Source organism: Chamaea fasciata, unplaced genomic scaffold (genome assembly GCF_029207755.1).
Source record: "Chamaea fasciata isolate MVZ Bird 193981 ecotype frontalis unplaced genomic scaffold, bChaFas1.0.hap1 SCAF_30, whole genome shotgun sequence".
Lineage (NCBI taxonomy): Eukaryota > Metazoa > Chordata > Aves > Passeriformes > Sylviidae > Chamaea > Chamaea fasciata.
Genome location: NW_027094115.1, coordinates 1667789 through 1691100, shown reverse-complemented (window position 1 = coordinate 1691100; position 23312 = coordinate 1667789). Strand labels below are relative to the sequence as shown.

The 23312-nt window shown below is 41.3% G+C and overlaps 1 protein-coding gene across 1 annotated transcript in view; it reads right to left on the bottom strand.

The window, feature by feature from the left end:
* The window catches only part of KAT6A (lysine acetyltransferase 6A), a 36736-nt gene extending 15834 nt beyond the window's left edge, over nt 1–20902 (bottom strand). The window contains exons 1-10 of the mRNA XM_066206413.1: nt 20813–20902; nt 19064–19106; nt 18179–18922; nt 7153–7261; nt 6487–6602; nt 6156–6237; nt 5234–5369; nt 3150–3463; nt 1846–1964; nt 234–349 (exon numbers count right to left, since the gene is read on the bottom strand). Coding sequence (XP_066062510.1) covers nt 234–349; nt 1846–1964; nt 3150–3463; nt 5234–5369; nt 6156–6237; nt 6487–6602; nt 7153–7261; nt 18179–18781 — 1595 coding nt within the window. The 5' untranslated portion in view covers nt 18782–18922; nt 19064–19106; nt 20813–20902. The remainder of the gene's footprint in view (nt 1–233; nt 350–1845; nt 1965–3149; nt 3464–5233; nt 5370–6155; nt 6238–6486; nt 6603–7152; nt 7262–18178; nt 18923–19063; nt 19107–20812) is intronic.
* Between the last annotated feature and the right edge of the window lie 2410 nt (nt 20903–23312).

The window sequence follows — 23312 nt, the reverse complement described above, 5'->3', positions numbered from 1 at the left end:
TTCTTTCTCTAGCTATAGCTCCTACAAGTCATTCCTCTTTCTGAATAAAGTTCAAAGAGTTTGCAGTTTAGACAATTTGCAAAGCTCTTACGGAAGAGAACAGCAAAGCAACTACATGTGCAGCACACCAGAACAGTCTTTCAGACACGAAAATGTAGAAACCACCAGATTTCGATGCCTGCTGGAGTACAGCTTTCCCACAAACACTGAAGAAGAACAAAGAAAAGTCTTACCTCGAGTATTCCTGTGGATATGGGGAGGAGTACCAGGTTTGGATTTCGTACTTGCCAAATTCAATAACAGAAGGGCAGCGGACTTGTGGATCAGGAGGCCCAGTCACCCCTACTTTCTATGCAAGGGGAAAAAACCCGAAGTTTCCATGAATTTCCAAGTGAAAGACTTCCAAGATTAAATAAATTAAAACATTTTTATCTACACAGTCCATCCTGCTCGAACTCACTGGTAATTAGGAAGATGCAGATATTGCTTTCTGACACTAAAAACCAGTACCAGTCACACCCCACGGAACCATATAATTCACAAAAAGAAAGAATTAATAAACATTATCATTCCACGTATCTCCACTACCATTCACGGTGTTGCATGTCACAGTTTTAAATACAAATTAGTAGAAGGCTAAGTTTAACACAACCTTTTTTGAGTCTCACTGTCATTTTCTTTCTTGTTATTTCACTAGTGAAGAACAGAAACATAAACTGCTCCTAAGGTTAAAAACTAGAATATGCGAGTATTTAACATCACACATAAGTGTCTTCCCAGCTCTGAGACGAGATGGACTACCATCAATGTAGCAGCTACCAAACCAGTATTCAGGATGCAGTTACCTGCTTATCATCACAAATGCTGAAGAATTAAAGAAAAAACTCACATTTATTAGAAGAAAAAAAAGGAAAATAGAGCATTTTAAACTACTTATACAACCTTTTTTCCCCGTCCCTCTGTGTATTTTATAGCAACTAAAAATAAGGATACTAAACACTCTACTACAAAAGAAATGCTTTCTCAACTCATGAAGATTTTATCTCAAAAGACTGTTACTCACAGAATTATAGAAATCCAAGTATTGCCATTAGCCTTGCATTATAGTGTGAACCACCTGGACTGAAGTTACTAACAAATGCAAACACTTCATGCAGGAGGTCAGTAACTAATGTGAAGTGTACCAGTGAATTACCTATATGTTAGCAGAATGAGGCAGCTATAACCCAGGACAATGGGTTAGTGTTTGAAAGGTAACATTCCAAATTAACATCTTTCTAAGCTTCCTAAGTGGGACTGGTATCAGCAAAAGTCACCTCAGGATCTAATCCTAGGCATCCATATTTCATGGAGCTGTAGATGAAAAGGAACAGCAACCTCTACTGGTAAACATCTCCCAATGTGTACACAGACACAAACAGCAATGCTCTATCCTGTTCCATAAGGAGTTAAAGTATCTAGAAAAAGTATGCTTTAACTACTCAGACACTCTACGTGACCCATGCTGCTAGCAAACCATCCCACATTTTATTGTTTTCACAGTCCACATATTACCAGATATTTAATAATTCTGAGAGGACTAAAGCCACAGCGCTCAAGGCTTTTTAGCCACCTTAACCTCTTACAGTCTTATGCTCACTTTTATGGTGTCCTTCAGCTCTCTTGAGGTCAGTTCTCCATTACTCTCAAGCAACAGAAATGAAGCACATTAGCTTCTGTGACAGACAGACTCATCTGAAGTCTGTATTTCTTGTTATTTTCTTGTTGGGGTGGTGTTTTTAGATCTGTTTAAATTTCTTTTACAGACTTGGTACTTACTGCCAGACACTGAAAATTTAACTTTACCTGCAGTGCTTGTTCCTGAATATCTCGAAACAACTCCATGTCTTTTTCATTTAAGACATCCTGGCTTCCAAAAAAACGCTCCTCGGTTTCTTGTTTTCCATCCCAGCCATCCTGATTGTCTGCAAATGAGAGAGAAAATTTTCTTCACCTATATTTACAAAAAAGTATTTGCTTTTTAGTGCAGTGACAAAAATCACCTGGCTGTGTTCACACATTGTGCTAGGTTTTATTGACGGGATTTTCAATTCAGATTTGGGACCACAAAGGAAGAACAGATTTTAGATTTGGGACCATATAAGTAGTATTGTGCTACATTTAAGCAAGTCCAAACGTCGCCACCTAGATATTCTTAGTACCATGAAGGCATAAATGGCTTACCACTAAGCCTGTTTTTCACAAACAAGGATCACAACCATTTATATGCCTGATCTAGTAAGACCAAAACCAGGACACCTACATTTATCACCTTAGAAATACCCCTTCAACAAAAACAAACCTAAACAAAAAACCGAACAAAACCCTCTAGACACTTCACCTCCCTCCCAAAGCATTAAGTCACATTGCTGTTCTTCCAGCACCACCAAGGTTAATGCAGGTAACTATTCTAAAGCTGTAAGCATATTATTTTATTGTGGAATATTTCCCACTGCCTGCTTAGGAACAATCCAGATCCATTCAACAAAACTGCAAATATCTGAATACAGAAGTTAAATAAATGTCCAGGCATAGATAATACCTTAAACTAGAAAAGCAAAAAAAACAAGGAAAGCAGAACTGCATTCCAAAGGGAAGGGATAGTTTTCCACAAGAGGATGCTAAGCTGCACAGACAGGCTCCTCTATGGCTGAGAAAATTAAGAAATATTTACATGCATCCACAGACTGGAAATTCACAGGTCTGTTGGACTGGTTTCAGTTATCTATTTTCCATTTCATACTTCTACCTTGTTGCTCTTAATTTTCATGAACCACTGCCTATGTTATTGCTTTCAAATGTGGCATTATTTAGCCCATTTCCTAGGCGGTTTGCAAATGTCTCCTTACCAATGGGCATTCTACCTCACTATAATAATTTAACCCCTCATCACACCTTGCCATTATACATAAAGAGGCTAAGGTATCTAGGATCACTTCCTTTTTCCAGCTCATATTTGACCTCAATGCACCAAAGATAAGTGCATCCCAGTGTTAACATTCAGCTCAAAGTTTCCAGCCTCCACCAATTCCAGTCACTTCAACATCCCAGCCTTTGAACATTTGCTTGGTATACAGGATATTTACATTGGCAGGGTGAAAAATCTTTACCTGTGGTCCATTCTGAAGTGCTAGATTTCCTGGTACCCTTTTTCCTGATCCTATACTGCTGAGAATAGTCTACCACTTCTCCTCGAGCTTTTCGTCCATCAGGGGAGGGAGTGAAGAATTTAGTAAGGCCGTCTATAAGCCCTTTGGTTTTCTTGTTAAACTTCAAGGTGTTGCTACCATCTCTGCAGAAGTCCAAGACATCCGTCTGTTCCAGAAATCCCCCATCTGATGACGCTGACTGGCTGGACAGAGCCATCTTACGCTTCCGACCCCGACCAGGACCAGTGCGAACTTTGCTGAAAGGACCTTTTGATCTAAAGGATGAGAAGGGGAAAGATATGGTCAGAAGATGTGGTAAGACAGCCCACCATCTTCCCTAACATATTTATCAACCATGCAGAATGTGAGCTGAAGAACTTAATAATACAGGAGTCATCAAAAGTCTGTGTACGCTAGAGGAGACAGGATTTAAACATCTCAGTAGACTATTTTTCTCTACATTGAACACTATGTCAAACTAATTTGAGTATAAACAATACCTTTTCACCAAATTTAACACATTAATTCTATAAATCAGTAATCAGAATGAATACATTGCAGAGAAGGCTTCAATTTATGCAATCATTACACACTTACACTTGTCATTTGCCAAAGTTTTTGTACTGATAGGAAATTGTTGTAAAAAATTCACAGAAAGTTAATACATGATGGATGCACCTATTAGCTAAGAACAATACCAATGACGATCACCTTAGCTGAAAACAGCACTGCTCTCCAACCAGTTGCCATCTTTCGGATTGTAAATTTTAAAACTATTGAGATGGAAGTACTCAAAAGGTGTGTGGATGTGGCCTGGGGATATGGGTAGGGGTGAACACAGGGATGCTGGGTTAATGGTTGGTCTCAATGATCTTAGAGGTCTTTTCAAAATTAATGATCCCATGATCCTATGAGATAACTGCGTATTCAACACTTCTCAGAAGGAGTGTCCTAGACTGACTGACTATTTTCAGCTACAGTCTTTCCAGTTACAGAGGACAGAAACAGGCAGCTTTTTCCCAAGAAGACAAACTACACATCTTTGCCCAATTCTGATATATTTTGCAAGTGAAATGATGGAAAAAAGGCAAAAAAATTGTGAATCAGTCATGAAATAAATGAGAAAAAAACAGCAGGAGCAGATGGCTAGTTTTCTTTTTGCTCCTCTGAATTATACTGAGAGCTCTTTTATGCAAAGTTATTGTAGTGACTGAAAAAAAAAAAAATCACGTTTAATAGAGACGCTTCCTCTATATTTTAGAAGCATTAAATTTTGTAAGGTTGTTTTCCAGAACATCCTCTGGTGCTAGTGGTATGAATCAACTGGTGGTTCAGCTGTCTTTTTCAGCTGATCTGATGTCCAAAACAGATGTTCTTTTGACATGCTCCTTCACTGTTTTGCACTCTGGAGAGTCCAGAGTGCTGCATCACAACCAGCACTGCACAGCAATCCTAATTCAAGGAAATTGCTTTGGCTGAACAGTTATCCAAAGAATTCATACCCACCCAAACCCAATTCCCTGACAACTAGCTAGCTGCCCCACAACAACCATGACAATACTGCAGCAACACAATCTGCCTCAGCACAGCAGAGTTCGCCACAAATGCAGAAACATGTGGAAGCAGAAAGGGGCCAAATATTTTCAGGCAGCAGTATCAGATTGAATGTATGTCAAACAATCTCATATGCTTTATTGTGATTACTTAATTTCTTTAAACAACAGAAAGAGTTCTTGGGAAGTGCAAAGCACGGCAATTATGCTGGAAGAAGGAGCTATCTAGCAAAAGAGATTACATGAACAAAATTTGTCTGTGACTGCAAGGAATAGATAAAAAATAAATAATGCATTACTACAAAGAGTAAAAAATCTTGGTCAAAAGAAGCACTAACGTTACTTCTTGTCTTTCACAGCCCTTTTAAGAAAATCTGTAATGAACAGCTCTTAATCGTAAAAGATAACTTCTCACAAAGTAGACTAGAGATTTCAGAAGTACCCACTGTCCTACAGAATCTCACATATTTACCCTTCTTTGTAGAGACTTACGTTGCATTTTGATTCTTTAACCTGTTTTTGGGACGTCCTATCGGGTTAGCATAGCGTCTTTTTATCTGTGCTGCCTTCTTCTGTAGAAGTTTTCTTCCTTTCTTCCGTGGTCGACATATTTGACATATCCACATACCTATAAGACACAAGTCCCCATCACCAAATGCAAGAGACATCTATATAGGACAAAAAGGGAGAAATACAGTCCACAGGCCTTCTGAGATTAAGGGTAGGAACAGTACCAAAGGCACCGATTATCACATATACATGTAAGAAGAATTATGCGTATGCCTCAACAATCTAAGTTCAAGTCCTTAATATTCCCCAGCGCCCAAAGAGTTCCAAACACAAAGGAAGTGTCCTTAATTGGCAGTACATCATCAGAAAACCATAATTTAATGGCTAATTATCCCATTATCTGCTTACAACTATACCCATTATCCGCTTACAACTATACTACTTTCAACAATCCTACACAAAGTTTTCTTTTAACGACCAAGGAAGAATTTTCCATAGATAATCTGCTTTCTGATTGGAAAAAGAAGTTAATTTGTCCAGAATATTCTACTGTCCAAATGGCTATTGCTTCAGAAACATAGGAGTCATCTCTTTCTTTTGTACAAGCTATTCATACAAATGAAAGCTGATCATCTCAATCTGTAGGGATCACTTCTATTCCTTCAAACCTCAAGATTTTTTTTTCAAACCCTTCACAGAGAGTAATGTACAGGAAACAGGAGATAGTGAAAAAATCTGGATGTGAAGTTCTGAACCTTCTTTGGTTTCTAATACCTGAAAGGTAATTCCATACAAAAATGAGCTAAATGTAGCTAAAAGAGGACCAAATAAGTGGGAGCACTGCCTGTCCACTGATCTCTTCCAACACCATCTTAAATCATCCTTTTCACCACAAAGTCCTCACCTTTTGGCATCCTGGTAAGAGGAGGATCACAACATTCCATGTGAAAGCCACGGTCACAGGAGTCACAAAATAGCATGTTATCCTGTTGAAGACAGATAATCTCTTTATATATGCATCAGCATCAAGACCTCCATTCGTCACCATTTCAGAGAACAGGCACATAGTTTTTACCTATGGACAATTCAAGGTATTTCACAGGTCTCAGAAAGACTACCAGACTAAAATAAAAGCTACAGATATTTGCCTCTAAAGTAATTTCATTTTGTAGTTTAACACTAACAGCCACAAAACTGGCATCCTCTTCATTCAATCCATACTCCACTATACTCACAGCATTTTTTCCTTGATCTCTACAGGAACTGCATGTTTTGCATTCAATACACTGCCATCGCAAGGCTTTCACTCGAACTGTCAGCTCTGGAGAGAACTTCAAACAGGACGGGTGACCTAGAGAAAAAAGAGAAAATTTTACTGGTAAAATCAGCATACTTCTGCAGATAGCTCACATAGAGACTACTTTATCAATTATGTATTCCCATGCAGAATTTTGGTTATCCAGACACTCCTATTTTTAGGTCCTTCTAGTCTTACCTACTTATGACACAAACCAATGCCCTAGATAGCAAATGGCAGACCCACAAGAACCCAAAGATAATTCTTCATAACTGAATTGAGAAACATGGTGAAACTGGTCTTCATTGCCACATTAAAAAAAACTCCCAGGAGCCAAATGAATTATTTGTGCTACGTAAACTTAGCTGTCTCCCCTTTGGAAGCCCAAGATTCAGCTGAACGAACTGTACTGTATGCCACAGAAGCATATTCCTCACATGTCCAGGTCAGCAGGATTGACTACGCTAGACTTCTCTGTCTTAAGTGGCAAGATTCTGACTAGATGCATACTCCCTCTGTGCACAGGGCAGCACCACAGAGTGTACAAGCTTTTCTGTCTCAAGGGAAGGGGATAACACCAGCAGCCCTGTAAATGGTCACCTACCACTGTTGCCACAGTCAGCACAAGAGATGAGCTCTTCAGGTTTCTTCTCCCGATTTTGCTCTTTTGTACCAAGGCAGAAACTGCAAATTGGAATTGGTTCAGCAACCGGCTGTGAGGAAAACAAGACAGTAAGAGCACTGGGTATCTCAAGGGAGCAAACTGTGATACACAAAATGACACAAATATTTATATATCACGTAAACATGATGTAACACACATCATGTCTCAAAGATTTTACCTGGTTCTCACATTCAATACAGCATTAACTGAAAAGAAGTTAGTACTCCAAAGTACAAAAACTGTACAACTATTAACACTGTTATGAAAAACAAAAATAAAATCTTCCTGCAGAAAATTATGTGAGTATGCTATTTAGAAATGACATACAGATAAAAAGGTGTGTTCTCTCCGAAAAAGCTATGGGTGGAGTTAGACATCGTGAAGTGAAAAAGACTCAGTTAAGATGAGGCACAGCACTAGCAAAGTAAGAAATAGATATGAACTATCCAACAATACATTTGGACTGGAATAAGCAGGACATTTTTAAATTTAAGGACTGACATTCTACAGCCTCATCAAAGACGTATCAAGTGCAATAACTGTTTGTTTTAAAGTGGTACTTGATCAACTAATAAGAGTGAAAGGATGGCCTAATTTAACATTAAGTGCTGGATTTCATTATCTAGCAAATTCTTTCTAATCCAATTCTGCATTTAAATCCTGTGATTTATAGTTTCCAGTGCAAAGATATACACAAAATTTAATTTAAAAATACAATAAAAATATGCTAAAATCACCGGAAATGGGAATAATGTTAGATTACGGCAAGTTCTGAGAAACATTCTTTGCAAAGCTGTATCAAGTTACAGTTAGTGATTTCGAACATACCTTTTCAGAATCTATTCTGCAGGTACATATGTGCATATTGTTAATTATTGCATGGAAGTATATGCCAGAAGAACTTCAAGCACCTTTACTCTTGCCTAAGTCAAAGCCAAAGCTGTATCCAGAATAGGAATCAGGTTTGTTTATATTACTGTAATACAGAAACTGAAAATTTGAAAGCTCTGCCTTTCGCTCAGTGTACAGACATAGCACACACAGTACACTTTCAGTCTGAGGTGTGGTCCTTAAAGCACCCACTAGATGGAAACAAACTAAACACCTTGGAAATTTGCTGTTTCAAAATCATGCCACACAACAGAAATGAAAGCCTGACATTCTTCATTTAGAATGCAAGTATTTATATTAGCTTTTGGGTAATTCCCAAATGATGCTGAAGTATAAACCAATATGAAATCACCTGCCCATCAAACTACTTCAGTTTGGAATAGGTTCACAGGATTAGTTAATTGAAGGATTTCAGTTTTAGCTCCTTTTGAGAAACAGAGAAAACATGACAACTGTAGATAGTTATGCCAAGCATACAAATCATTAATATCCAAGTGGGAGGGGGAAGTTAGCATCTTCACTGCCCCCAGGCAGTATCTTTCCAGCCACAGTCACCACAGCAACATTAGCTGAAATCAGCTATGCAGGGATTCCCCATCCTCTTTTAACAGAAAGAGGGGACCTACTGTACACAAATTGTTCTCTTTTTGTTCATGACCAGACTCCAGGTGTCAGGCAGCTAGCTGCTTCCTGTCAGTATCAGGTTTACTGGGGAAAAAAACCTTGCGCATGAAGGGCCAGTCCGTGTTTTAATATCTTGGGAAGATTTCAGGACTCACTTTTACCTCCTGCCTTTTGAAAGGAAAGCTGTAACACTCATGCAGCTTTTCAGGGGAGAAGTAAAATTATATCATGTATCCTCTGCAGGAAGCTCATGAGGAATTTAATTCATCAAAGAGAGTTTTAAAGACACTCAACAACCTAAGACAGTCGTTCTTTTCTATTCTAGCCAGTATTTGTGCATACCCTGTTCATCCCCACAGTCCTTCAAATTTGGAAGCCCACATGTAAACACTGTCCAGGTTTGGAAGAACCAGATCAAAGACTATCCTTCACAGCTTCAATCACCACCCCTGGCAAGATGTAAGCAAACACTTTACCACACTTAGAAAAAACCTCAAAACATTTACAGTCTGGGGGAAGGCTCTACTAGAACTCTAAACGTTTCAGAATAATTAATTTAATTGGAACAATTTTGAACGTGGAGAACAGGCTACTCTTCCAAAGCTTCTGTGTGAGACTGTTATGCTAAGCACGGAGAGATTTCACTGCTGCTGTGTTTGTTCAGCAAAGAACATCCTGGCAAGTGAAAAATGCAAGCACACAATGAAAGATTCGTGAAAACAAGACTGGAAGCAGGCCGCTCAGTTTCATACTGCAAATTTTTGGCAGACATTCAACTCCTTCTGCTGTTTTGCTTGCAAGTACATCTATCTGTGTGATGTCACCAGATTCAGTGAAGGAGGGAGCCAGAACAAATTGGACTGACAGTGTCTTACAGCCTGCCAGCCTCTCAGCACATGTTGTTACTATACAAAGGGTTTCTAGAAACCAAATGTGCCTTAAAGATTCACAGACTGTATGCTCTCCTAAAGGCAACTAAGGAGAAATGCCTATGGAAAAAGTGTGTGTGTGCAGTAATTTTACAATCTCAGTTTTGGCCAACCCATCTGCTTTGTAGTCTTCTTAATTTAGGAAAAGTGAGGTTAGGAAAAGTGAGGTTACAAAAAGCCTCAAAACTCACAGTCAAGTTTGCAGGGCACGATGTCACAACAGTCACTTACCAGTAATGTTAAAGCACTTTACAGATGTTTTAATACCATCTGGAGCTCACTAGATACCAGGACTAGCTTTGTCCCATCATCACATATATGCTTCTGGTAGTCATTGTGGTTGGAATCGGGTGGGTATAGAATTTAAGCCAGCATAGAAGAAACACATAAACTCACACCAACTATTTTTTTTGCTTTGCTCTTTAAGAACCCCTAAATGTGAGCCTCCTAGAAGCAATGGTAGATGGCTTCTGAGAATGATGGCTTCACACTAGATAATGTTTTTTTGTGTGTCTGTTTTTAAACAAGTGACAAATCATTACACCTCCCTTCAAATAGCCCATTCTGTTACAAAGATCTCCCTCAAAAGCTGTAGCTCCTGGCAAGAGCAGATGAACCAGAAAAGACAGAGGGAAAGTACAACCTACACCACATGGAAAAATTATTAAAACATGAGGAAACATGTTTCAGTGAGCACAGCACCACAAAGCCTGGATTCCATGCCTTTTGGATCAGTGGCTGGAGAGGAAAACTGCTTCAATTCCATGCCTCAATAAAATCAGAACCAATGAATTTCATACTGTCAAAGTAATTTTACAAATCATGCGGGCTTTTTTGCTGTATATAGAGAAAACTGCAGAGTTTAGGAAATACTATTCAATAATATCAACTTGTAGCAGCAATGGTTAGTAACTAACCCCCCTTCTATATAAGTTAGCAAATCACAACTCTTAATGTTCCCTCCAGACCGTATAGTGAAAAAAGAAAATGAAGCAACTGAGCGTAAAAACAGAAATCCCTTAAAATATGTTTTTACTCATGAAAACAATGCTAAATATATTTTAATACACCCAAGAAAAGCTTTTACCGTAAAACACACATGTATGTTCATCTGTGTAAATGTATATTGTCTCTAATTCACTTTCTCAATCTCACTTGAAAGGAAGAAGAGCATTTATATGGCAGAACGATGGCCTAAAACATGAGACTGCATTAAAACATGCAAGGGAGAAAAGATAAAATAGCATACAGAAGAAAAGAACAAGCATGAAATATGTACCTCTTCTTAAGAGAAAGATATAGGTTCATTTAAATAGGAAAATTAAAGGACATTTAAAATACATGCTGCTGTTTGAGGAAGGCAAATACAACAGAGAAAATCTGAAATGTCGCTACGAGAGTAGAGTCAAGTGCGAAGGCCAGTAGCTTGGATATTAGTGAGGTATACACAGGCTGAATTTTCTGCAGTGATTATTGGTATCTGGAAACCAATGCAAAAAAGCAATATGAATAGTTATCTCGGGCTGACATTCAAAGTCAAGAAAATATCTTATTATCAGAAGTGCACATGGTAAACCTCACAGAATGTCAACTGAAAATGCTTCGACAGTCAATTGTTAAATAACCTTCCCAGAACCAACAAGTTCTCTAATCAGAGGATTAAAACTATTCAAGATTTGTTATTCACAATCAGAATGACATGCCAAGACATCCTGACTTCAAACTCAGGGTAGTGAGGGGAAAGAGAGGCTCAGATTTTCTTCCCTGCAGTATAAAGGAAGTCTCTTTATTTGACACTGATTCAGGAACCTAGCAGTTGAAGTTACTGAAGTTTTCTTTACCCAAAGTTATATCCTGTGAGCTCTCACCTACACTTTGTCCCACCTTAATAATTTTCAAGAATATACAGGATGCTGTTTCTGGAGTGACCAATGATTGTATTACTCTATTTTAGATCAAAAGGTATTTCTAAGAAGTCACAGACTTCCACAGCTGCAAAAGAAAAACACACCCCTCAAATCAAGAGCAAGCTAAAATCTTAATTCCTCTCACTGAAAAAAACCTTGAATTCCACAATACTTAGATTGTCACAAAAAAATAAGGAACTTCAGTATTGACTTTGATTTCTAAAAATAATAAGTTACTTTGGGGATGAGATTTTTTGTTAAAACCTAAGTAACGTCTGTGCGTAGAGGCAATTATTCTATCTTTAAATACCGCACACTGCTTACTTCAAGATTAGCAGCATCCCTAAAAGAATGGAAAATACTTCAGTTAGAAAATGGAAGAGTATTTAACAGAATGCAGAGCCCCACATAAACATGACACCGGAGAACAAACAAAAGGAACTGTCAATGAGCGTTTCATGCACATTGAAGATCTCTACCTGATCCAAGGCTGCTACTAGTAGTTTACTGAGGATACCCACACAAGTTCAACTGGGAGACCAAATTCTACTCAGTTTTTGAAATTCTACCACCTTGAGCACAAAATGGAGAGAACAAAAGAAACATTGTGCACATAAGTCTTCACTATCAAAATTCACTGTTCAGTACAATGCTCTTGACAGTAAGATTTAACGAAGTCCCATGTTCTTGACCCACAGTCGTTCCATGCTATTTTCTCTCCCTGCACTGTCTGCACAGACACAGACCATTCTCACGTGAGCAGCCTTTTACAGCAAGTGTGGCAAAAACCCAAACACATGCAGATAAACCCTCTTCCAAATAGGTCTGTTGCTGAGAGACTACCCATACATAGGTATTCTGAATTTGCAAAGCCAGGTGAAGTCAGTCAGAACCCCTTATGGTTGCACATTTTGAAGGAAAAAAAAACATTGGTGGCAGCACTAAGCAAGTGCATCTACTTGTCCCTGAGACTGCACTAAAGATTTTGCACACAGCTTAATGATTAGCAGCTTCTGAAGTTCAGTCATTGCAATGCTCAGCAGCAGAATTTCTTTCTTTCCTTCCATGCATACCTTCAAGCAATTCACTATGAGTCCAGACAAGTTCAGAGATATAGCACTACAATCAAAACATGCATTACTAAATATCCAGAACTTAGTCTCAAAAACGGAGGAGAAACCTAATGCCTGGGGGAGGCTGTATACTGTTCATGAATTCTAAATGAGGTCAAACCTACACACACATTCATCTAAAGGCTGTATCCGACACAAATTTTTCTGGACTTTCAAGATTAGATGGGACAGTCCAGCAGAAATGGGGAGAAATGTGCAGAAGTGGTGATTTCTTTTATAGCTCAGAACACTTTTAGTTTTGACAAAATTTTCATTTTAACCACTGATAAGTGGAGATAGAATGGTGACTCAACTTACTGCGAAAGGTTCAAAAAAAAAGCAAAGATTCGAGGAAATGAAGAGGTCCAGTCTCATATTTTTAATAGCACTTGTGAAGGTATTTAACTATGTACCAAGATCCATGATTTGTTCTATACAATTTTCCAAAATACAGTGAACTAATAGAGGTATTGGTAATTAGATGTTTTAGTAATTCATAGGTCTTCACAGAAACATGTTTGAAAGACTCCATATTTTCAAACCAGAAATCATTGTTCATGCATAGGTCCACAGACAGGTTAACTGACCTTCAAAAGTACCTTCAAAACAAGCAAATACATTACAAATGGGATTCTGTTTCCTACTCAAGGGTCATTCTTTTTGGACACTGTTCTCCCTCCTTTCTTTTGCATCTCACTACAAGTCCAGATTTACCACAATAGCAGTAACAATGGGCTGCCAGATTCTTGAACATTTAAACAAGCAAGGTTACAACCTCTCATCCAATGCCAGAAGCAGTATTAGTTGCTGCTCCGAGGAAAGGTGTTCATACAGTCACAAAAATATTGGTGAGGAAAGAAAAATTAAGATTTATACACCAAACACAGAGAAAACCTAAATAGGTGGACTAGAGGCCAACATGACTTAATCACAACTCATTAGGATAAATGTTTGAAATCCTTGAACAAGCAAATATCCACCTACTTCACAGAGACTGAAGGACTCAGCCATCTGTCACACACAGTGTTTGTTCGCCATATTTTGTCGACTGAATGTTTGGATGTAAGAACATGGAACCTACTTTTCAACTAAAATGGCACTACTTGATTCAATAACTATTGCTTTTAAGATGTTTTTTCCACCATCACTACGACTGAAGATAAAATTGCTGGGAAACTAGAAGAAAAGCAGGGACAGAATGACCAGTCCTCATCCTCTCAGCTGTGTCTTCCCTTCCTACATAACAAAGCTAACACCGGAATCAAGCTGTTGTCTCTTTATCAACATGCTCCATCATCCACTCTCTTCCCTGTCTGACTAGCCTTTAAAGCTCTGTAGTAAATACAATTCCTTTATTAACCTAACTTTAGAGAGAGATGGCATTTCCATATCTGTCAATAATCTACTGGACAGAAAGGACTGACAACAGGGATCTGGCCAATATATTGGACTAGTCTCCTGCTCTTTAATCCATTATCCTGTACTCAGTTTCTGCTGAAATTGTGTCAGAGAACACTGTTAAAAAGACTTCCTCCACAGTAGTACTCGTTGATCCAGGTACTCATCATAACATCTGATGTCCTCCCACAGTGACAGACAACTTTGCCTCTAAGTGATCATGACTCCAGACACTGCCAGCGCCACTTTTGGAACCGATCAGTCCCATTCCACACTAAACGCCTCAGTTCATAGCATCCATTCACAGGTGCCCACGGCAATAGTATTTAGGACCTGCTTAGATTCGCTCAATTTTTAAGAGCTACTTCACCTGTTCACTAATCAAGTGAATAAAGATCAAAGTAATTTTTTAACACTTGGGTTTCCAGAGTTACAGAGTATACAGATGGAGGCCATCTGTTATCAACCACAAGACCGAACTACAGACTTCTCTTCCCCAGAACCAGCTGGAAGACAGTGAATCCTAATCCTCTTCCAGCTGGGAGCCCAAGCTTGGACAGCGCCCTCGGAGAGATGGGTGAGCTCTCAATATGCAATTAAGTATTCTGGTTGCAGATCATTTATGTACTCCACCACACATGAATCAATCCAAAGATAACCTCTTTACCAGTAACCAGACAGTTCTTTCATTTAAGACACGGAATTAATAATTACTAACTTTAAACAGACACAATACAGCAATAGTTATTGTATGCTTAAAGGCCTTCAGAACAACTATGATACCCTCAAAGCATACGAATTTTCTAAAAAGATACAAGTAGTTTGGCTTCATGTGAGTTTACCAGCACACACTGGGATCTAGAACTACTACTGGAAAGAGGGAAGGCCTGAAGAATGCTGCATCTATAGTAGTCCACAGTTAAACTGATTGGTAAGTACCAACAGATATAAATAGCAACACAAAACTAGGAAATAGACATGCCATAAGGAACATGAAGACAGCAGCACCGGGTATCTGCTTTAAATACTACTCCTATTTTTCAGTCACAGAAGTTCCTCTCACTTTTTTTTCAGGAAGCCCTTCCAGAATTTTGGCTTTATAATCTCACCTGTACTGCAGGATATTACTAAGACATTTACTTAAAGGTTGCTGCAGCCATAGCCAGTTTTAACTGACATAAAAGACAGTTTCAAGGACAGTGGAAATGGATATCAAATAATACCACCCATATTTTCCTTCTAATTGAGGAAGAAACAGTCCTACTGTTGTCCTGAGATCAAATTTCAGATGCTCTGGAAACTTCCAACATGTATGGCAATTATTTCCACTTCTCCTTCAGTTAGCTGATATGTTACTGTTGTTTTTTTAAATAGTAACGATTTTACAAAGATTCTTTCCCTAACAAGTGCAACAAAACAAAAGCAGAGCAAGCCATCTTTAAGGCATCCAGCCTTAAGACCTGCAACTTACTACAGCTTAAGTTCCTCACGATGGAAAGAGCTCTTTGCTCTTAAACAGTATTAAATATTATTGTGTTGTAGCAGTTTCTCAAAGTAATGCAGTAATTATTGCATTGTAGTAATACTATATTAACCATTGAACAGTTGTCCTGGTTTTGGCTGAGATCATGTTAATTCTTCTCCTAGTAGCTGGCGTGGCGCTGTGCTTTGTAGGATGAGAATACTTTGGATAACTTACTGATGTTCCAGTTGCTGCCAAAGAGGGCTTGCACCAAGTCAAGAACATTTTAGCTTCTCACCCCACCCACAGTGATGATGCCGGCAGGCACAGGATGCTGGGATGGGACACAGCTGGGACAGCTGACTCAGCCTGTCCAAAGAGATATTCTAGACCATATGGTGTCATGCTCAGTGCATAAACTGGGGAGAAGCTGTCTGGGGGCTGCTGCTGGGGGACTGTCAGACCATCAGTTAGCAGGTGGGAGGCTGAATTTTTGGTCATGTTACTGCAAAGGCTCTTCTAAGAGTCGAAGAAAACATTGTGACAATACTCCCAAAGAATCTGTACCAAGCATACTCCATTAAAGAAAAAAAAAAAAAGAGAGGAGAAAAATCCCTCACCACTCTCAAGAACCCACTAAGTTAAGAAAATCACTATAGTACAGTATGTCTTCTGCACCTGCATAAACTGGTTGAGATTTAACACAAAGCAGTCAAGAGAAGGTCACTGTACTGTCTGTATGGAAAAAAAAAACAACTGAGAACAAACCAAAACCAAAAAATAAGCTATCTTATAAGTCCTAGAGAACAGGAACCATTAGCTACCGCTGACATGCCAGTCAATCAATGCTGGCAGAACCTACATGCTTTAACGTCAAATCTTCAAAACTACTTCAGAAAATAGTCTGAAACTCTGCCTGAGTTACACAGCACAGAGATGGTACATGAAGAGCAGAAATCTAGGGTTAAACACAGACACAAAAACTCAGAAGAATTTATTGAAAGAATCCCTTGCAAAAATTGTATTTCCCAGACTAAATTCAGTATTTACAGTCGCTCATACCATTCACCACTCTGATTTATAACATTTTAAGAAAAGCGCAGGGAACAATACATCTCAAAGAATATCAAACTGCTCCTGAGTTTCAGCACATTACAAGAAGGCTGAATAGGCTATGAAACATACTATGTTAATAATATGCACAGACACTATTATCCACTGTTACCAATACTCTCAATCCAGCCACCTCATGCGCCAGGTTTGTTTATATCCAGTTTTCATTACGTTTTACAGCTATGCTGACTTCACTATAGATAAAGTTGGAGACTTACATAGGAAACATTAGTAGACAGAACACTGGAATTTTCAGCATAGAAATATTTCCTACATTACACCAGCCCACGCCAGCACAACACACTGACAAGTTAGTACTGTGTCCACCGTAAAGCTCCCACAGTTAAATTAGAACTTCAGAGAAACTTTACTGGTGATAAAGCAGCTGTGCAGATTCTATTTTCTTTAGGAAGAAGACTCCTACAGCAGTTTTAAATCCTCCAATCCTAATAGATCATTAAAGCATCTCTCACCAGAGAGGGAGGCTGACTTCAAAAACTATGAGTAGGACACACCCAAAAAACTCATCCCTGAACGGGATATTTGTAACAACCAAAAATTTCCCATTCTGCTGAAAAATTTATCTCTTTAGGATAAAACGATTAATTTTCACATTCTAGACATCCTAGAGACAAGTACTGCAAATGTATAAATCACTGGCAAATTGATCTTCAGGAAACAAAGACAAGCTTCTGTTTTACTCTGCATTCACAGCAACAGAAAAAATAAAAAGATAAAAAGATACTGACTGTGTGTGAATTTCACTCCAACAACTTCATCTTGAGGTTAGAGTGCAGAACTAGGAACTAGACCTTAGGAATGCAGAAGTATGGTGGCAGTAAGGAGGAGAAAACCACAAAAATTAAGAGAAAGCAACAGAAAAAAATACTCTGTTTTTTTATAAAGAACACGAAGTCCCTGAGTACCCTTTCCAGCATTTCCATGCTCTCTAGATCATAGAATGGTTTAGGTGGGCAAGGACCTTATAAATCACTGGGTCTCAACCCCCTGCCATGGGTAAGAACACCTTCCACTAAACCAGGTTTCTTCCTATTTCACAACAAAGAGGTTCTGGGACAGAAAGTTCTTTGTCCATTATATAGAAAGCCTCTAAGACAGCATTAGATGGCAATTGCTAATCAGCCCCTCACTGTTACCTGAATTCAAACAGAAAGAAGAAATGGCAGTCAAATAAAAATGTGACAGTAAGAGATCATCTCAAGTTTGCTTTGCAAATCCACCTCACCTTCAAGAGAGGAGGCTTACTTCCTTTGTTTTGCTGACACACCTACAGTAAACCATAGCTGTTACCATAATTTCAGTTCCACTTAACAGAAGCATTGTAAATTCCCCACAGTAGCTCATCTGCAATTTTCTGCTCCAAAGTACATATTACAATCCATTGCACTTCCTAAACACATATTAATAACTTCTAACACACCAGATTCAAGATCATTGGCCTCAAATTGCAACTCTGTATTGACACATTCCATCCATCACAAGAAAACGACCATGCAAAAAAAGTCTTACCTTATCCTTTTCATGGGGAAGGAGACACACTGGAGGGAGACAGGAAAGAGACTCACAACTCTCCTTCCCATCAGCATTAGTGGTTGCTTTAGTGTTGAGCTGGTACAGAGGTCCATCCTTAAGGAGCCTACCATGGCCAACAGCACGCTTGACAGCTAATCGTAATTGCTGGTGAAAAATGGAGGCAGCACCACCTCCAAATAATGCAGACACATCTTTCTGACCTTTCAGAAAGCGCTCAATGTTCTTCAAGGATGAGCCACTAGACTCAGCCAAGCCCTCAATTGCCCGTTTAATAAGTTTATTCCAGTCCACATTTGGTTTACCATCCAACTTGCCATGGTTCCGAGGCTTCGGAAGTGCTATCCTCCCAGGATTATCAGGATCCTTGTAGGAGTTGAGACCCTTGTTGGAGACTTTTAAAATAGTTCCATCTTTAACACTCAACTCTAACTGTTCCAGAACAGTTTTGCGGTCCAAACCATGTGAAGATGACACTGCATTGCATATCCTCTCCTCTGAAGGTCGCTGTTTTTGCTTCTTTACCTTTTTGATTGCCTCCAAAATCCACTCTGTATACAGCGGGTTGGCGAGTTTTACCATGGTGAAAAATTCTGTATATCCATAGAGTCGTTATCCTTTATCCTGATGCTGAACGAGTTTCAAACGATGAGAAAACAGATCCTCGAATGATGGGAACCAGCTAACCATAGCATATACGTTTTCTGTTCTGAATTAATCCTTCTTTCTCAAACATAATTCGTTTTTACACCGAAGAGAAAAAAACAAAACAATTAGAAACTTCTATACCCTTTCCAATATATCCCATAACAGCTTCACAGAAAGGCTTTCCACAAAGGTATAAAGATTTCAGCATTCTCTCACCTGAGCTTCTGGTCTCACAATCAAAAGAGCTCTAGTGTTAGGCCTGGAAGAAAACAAGAGAGATATTTTACAAAAACAGTTATGAAGAAAAGAAAAACAAGTAGCAGACAATGCTATTAATTTAAATACATAACAGAGTTTTAAGCCACTACAGTTCTGAAATACTGAAGTAATATTTCAGATTTTATCTTCACTGCTAATAAAAGCATATTTTATCACTAAAATTACTCTGTACAACCTAAAGAGTAGCAGCTCTCTTAATTTTTACACATGGAAGACACTGCCTGAAACTTCAATAGAAAACAGGAATAACCAAGACCCTTGAGCAAACAGCAAGAAACTTTCAGAGCATTTTCAGAGTGTAATCATGGGTTTCCCTTCTGCGAAAAAAAGGTACGGTAGTTGTTCGGTAAAGGAAAAAAGTGAAGAAACACAGCTGGAGATTGTAATTAAATGCTCTACTTCCAGAGACCATAGAAAAAAAAATACAACATAATTTTCAGTATTGATGAGGCTCACTGAAAACATCTGAGGACAAAGTAACAGGTGATCATACACAGTGTAAAAGGAACGCCTATGGCACAGTTAATTAACGATGCTGGTGAAAGGGTATGAGGCTGTACTTCAGAACCTGTAGTTAGTTATCTTTAAAATAGCTTTTTCTAGGTGTAATAACTGTCTGTAGTTCTTAAGTTCTACTTCTAGAGTACACTAGCACACTAACCAAGAAGGATCTGTAAAGTGTTTATCACAAGAAATAACTAATTTCTCCAAGGGAGGTTTTAGACACGAGCTACGTCGACAACAGAGTTATCCTGTTCTGCTTTCTAGTAAGTACTGAAGAATTTATCAACACACAGAACACATCTGCATACAAACATCAGACTCAATAGCAGAGTTCCACACGGCCAGTACTGGAAAAATTCTGAACGACTGCTCAAACCAGAAAAGATGCAGTGCTTGCCTAAAGTTCTTTTATCCTGTGAACAGCAGATGTAAAGGAAAATATGGTCCTCGACACCTGCTCTCCTCGTAAAGCAGAGATGCGCTTCTGCGGTGCCCCTGCCCGCCTGGATCCCTATGCCCGAAGGATTCCCTGTCCCCAGCCAAGCTCCGTGCGCAGGGCGTTATGCAACCGTCCGGCCAGGCCGAGGCGACACCGGGACGGTCCCAGTGCCGGTGGGTCACTCGCTCGCTCTCTGCGTGACAAGCGACCCCTGCACCTGCTACTGTTCGTCCCCATCCCTACCGCGGTGGGTCCCGCACACGGCACCCCGAGGAGCGCATTGCCTCAGCACAGAGACTCGCACCGGCGAATCCAGGAAAAGGGGGGCGCAGGCCGCGGCAAACAGCCGGGCCCCACGCAGCTCTCCGTCCTCTCGGACACGGGCAGTACAGCCCGGCCAGCTCCTCGCACTGGTACGGCTGGGCCCGCGCCCGCCTCAGCCGCGCTCTCTCGCGCCAGACACGGAACGGAGCTCAGCCCGCGGACCCCCGGCCGCTCCGCCCGCCTCACCCGTGCCGTGCCGAGACCGCCACCTCCCCGAGGCGTGGGCCTGGCGAGCGCCGCGGGAGCGGACGGCGGGGCCGGGCCTGGCGCAGAGCGGCGGCGGGGCCGGAACAGGCCGCGAGCCTGGAGCGCCCAACGGGCCTTCCCCTTCCTCAGGCCACGGAGCTCGCCAACCGCCTATCCCCGACTTCCTCGGCATCAACCACCCGAGCCGGCGCGGCTCCGCCAGCGTTACTTACCGAGGCCCGCGAGCGCCGGGACCCGGGAGGTGAAGGCCGGACGGCAGCGAAGCCCGAAACTGACACGGCGGCCATCTTGGGCCCGGCGCGCTGCGGCGGGGGGCGGGGGGGCGCGAGGTGGAACAGCCCGCGGGGGGAGGGGGGTGCAGAGGCGGCGGAACAGCGCGCCGGGGCACAGACGGCCGCCGGGGGGCGCTGTGGAGCTGCAGCTGCGCCACGGCGGGCGGGGAGGCGGGGCCGCGCTTGGCGCCGCCTGAGGGGAGCGGGCAGTGAGCGAGGGACGCGGCCGGGCCCAGCGGGGCCGCGCGGCGAGGCGGCGGCGCTCGGTTAAGGCTGGCTGGAAGTGTACTTGGAGGGTAGCGGTTGCAGACCTGGGTGTCTTGCTGCGGCTGTGCCGACCTCCTGCGGTCCGGGAACATGGGCTGCGGCCGCCAGAGGCTCCCACCGCCGAGAAAGGGGCAGGATGGTGAGAGGGCTGGGGCTGCAGGGCGCGCGCTGGTGATAGATACCCATACCCTGAAAAGAATGAAATTCCTCTCTTAGGCTCAGTTAAGCTTAGGCTTGAAACTGCGACTCTAGGCTTTTTCTGATACGGTATGGAATTCTGAAATAACGATACCATTTAGTTCTGAGAGCGGGTACTCTTTGCCTGTGCCTCTTCATATGTGCAAATAAGGGTTGCTCTATTCTTGGCTATCTTTGTCAGGTAATTTGTGTAACTTTCTGGCGTATTTTACTCTGTATAGGAACGAGTAATACACTGTCCAAACATTAGCTGTCGCACATTACAGTACCGTGGGAGCTCTCTAGGTACTTCGGTCTGGCAGCGCAGAGCTGGCTGTTCCTCGAAGGCACCAGAAGGGCCCCTTAGAGGTCCAGCCTTGGCTCGCTCACACCACAGGTTCTCCTCGGTTCTGCGGAGGCACAGCATTCCACTGGCATGTGCTGAGCCTTGGCAAACGTGAGCAAAGTGCAGACTCTCATTTAACACTTTTCTCTCTTGGGTTATATTTAACTGCAAGAGTCTAATTTTGTTATGCATTCTGTGTGGCTTTGTGCTTTATGCACTTCTCTCACCTTTGGTAACCTCTGCCTCAGCCTACCTGTTGTTTACACATCATCGACCTTTTCACCGTTGCCTTAAAGGACGACTTGTGTAAAGTTTCTTGTGAGCTTCTGTTTTTAGAAAAGAAAAAATAAAATTTTGAGAAATGTTACAGAGACAGAGTTGATAAGACAAGTATGGTGTTTTCTGAAAGGCTTTGTTTAGTGTCTTAAGGTGAGAAATTCCTCTTTTGAGCAAGAGGAGTTATTTTGATGTTTTAACAGTAAGTTTTTCAGTGTGAATGTTAAATGTTCCCTGTGAGTTGCTTATTAGTTGAAGCAAATGGAGTTTGAGGTGCTATTTTGCAAGGTACTGTACAGTTCAGTTTCTGCCATGTAGACGGCAGAGGTCTGGCCTTGTCATACCTGGATTCTCCCAATAAATTATAGCGAAAACCTCATCTAGCCCATATAGAATTACCTAATGCTTTAAATAAGGATGTATACATGCAGTAGTATCGAAAGGTAGTGTCAGAGTAAGTGAACTGACCTGTGCCCCATTTTTGGGAAAAAACGGCGACAATGAATCAATAGAAATTAAAGATACCAACTTTGAACTGGGCTTTTGTTTGCGCCTGACATAATTTGTCACAGCTTCCAGACTTAGGAATATCACCGCTTAAAAGATTTGCCCACAATTATGAATCACAGTGGGGTGTGAAATCTCAGACCTCAGTCTCTCCGTGCTGGTGCAGCAGTCCAATCTTCCTGCCATGTAAGAAAAGCTGTGTGCTCAGCTTATTTAATGGGATACAAAGGACTGCTTCTCTGTTGTTTTTGTATATTCCCAGCAGTGTAGTAGGAAAAGTATTTGTCATGACGTGTCTTACTCAGAAGTCCAGGGATCCACTATATGAGCAAGAAACGCTAGTTCTAATTGTGCAAAGGAATAATTTGCTAGAGAATTTAGGTAAATTTGGCATGACAATTGTCTTCGCGCCAGCTGGATCTTTTCTGGGGTTTTACTCCGTGGTGAACGAACCAGCAAAATAATGCAGTGAAAAACGTTCCCCTAGCTGCTCCTCCCTGCAAAGGCTGGGTTATTTCCCCATTTCATGGACTATACTCAAGTTCTCCTCTGGCAAAGGGACCCCTAAACGCCGGTGAGGAGCGGGCGGGTTAGCTGCGCTGCGAGCGCACCCCGCTGAACGAGGGGGAACGTGCAGCGGCCTCCGTGTGGGACGTCCCCGAGTCGCGATGGGGCCGCCTGGCGGGGGCGCCCTGCGTAGCTCCGGGCCTGAGGGCCCAGCGCGGGCCGGCGCCGCGTCGCTCCCTGCCGTGTCAGGTGTGTAACGCGGGGCGGGGAGCGGGAAGGGGACGGAATCACTCGCGGGCAGAGACGTGGGACACGTGGCGCCTGGTGCTCTGCCGGCTTCGATCCCGCGCCCGCCTGGAT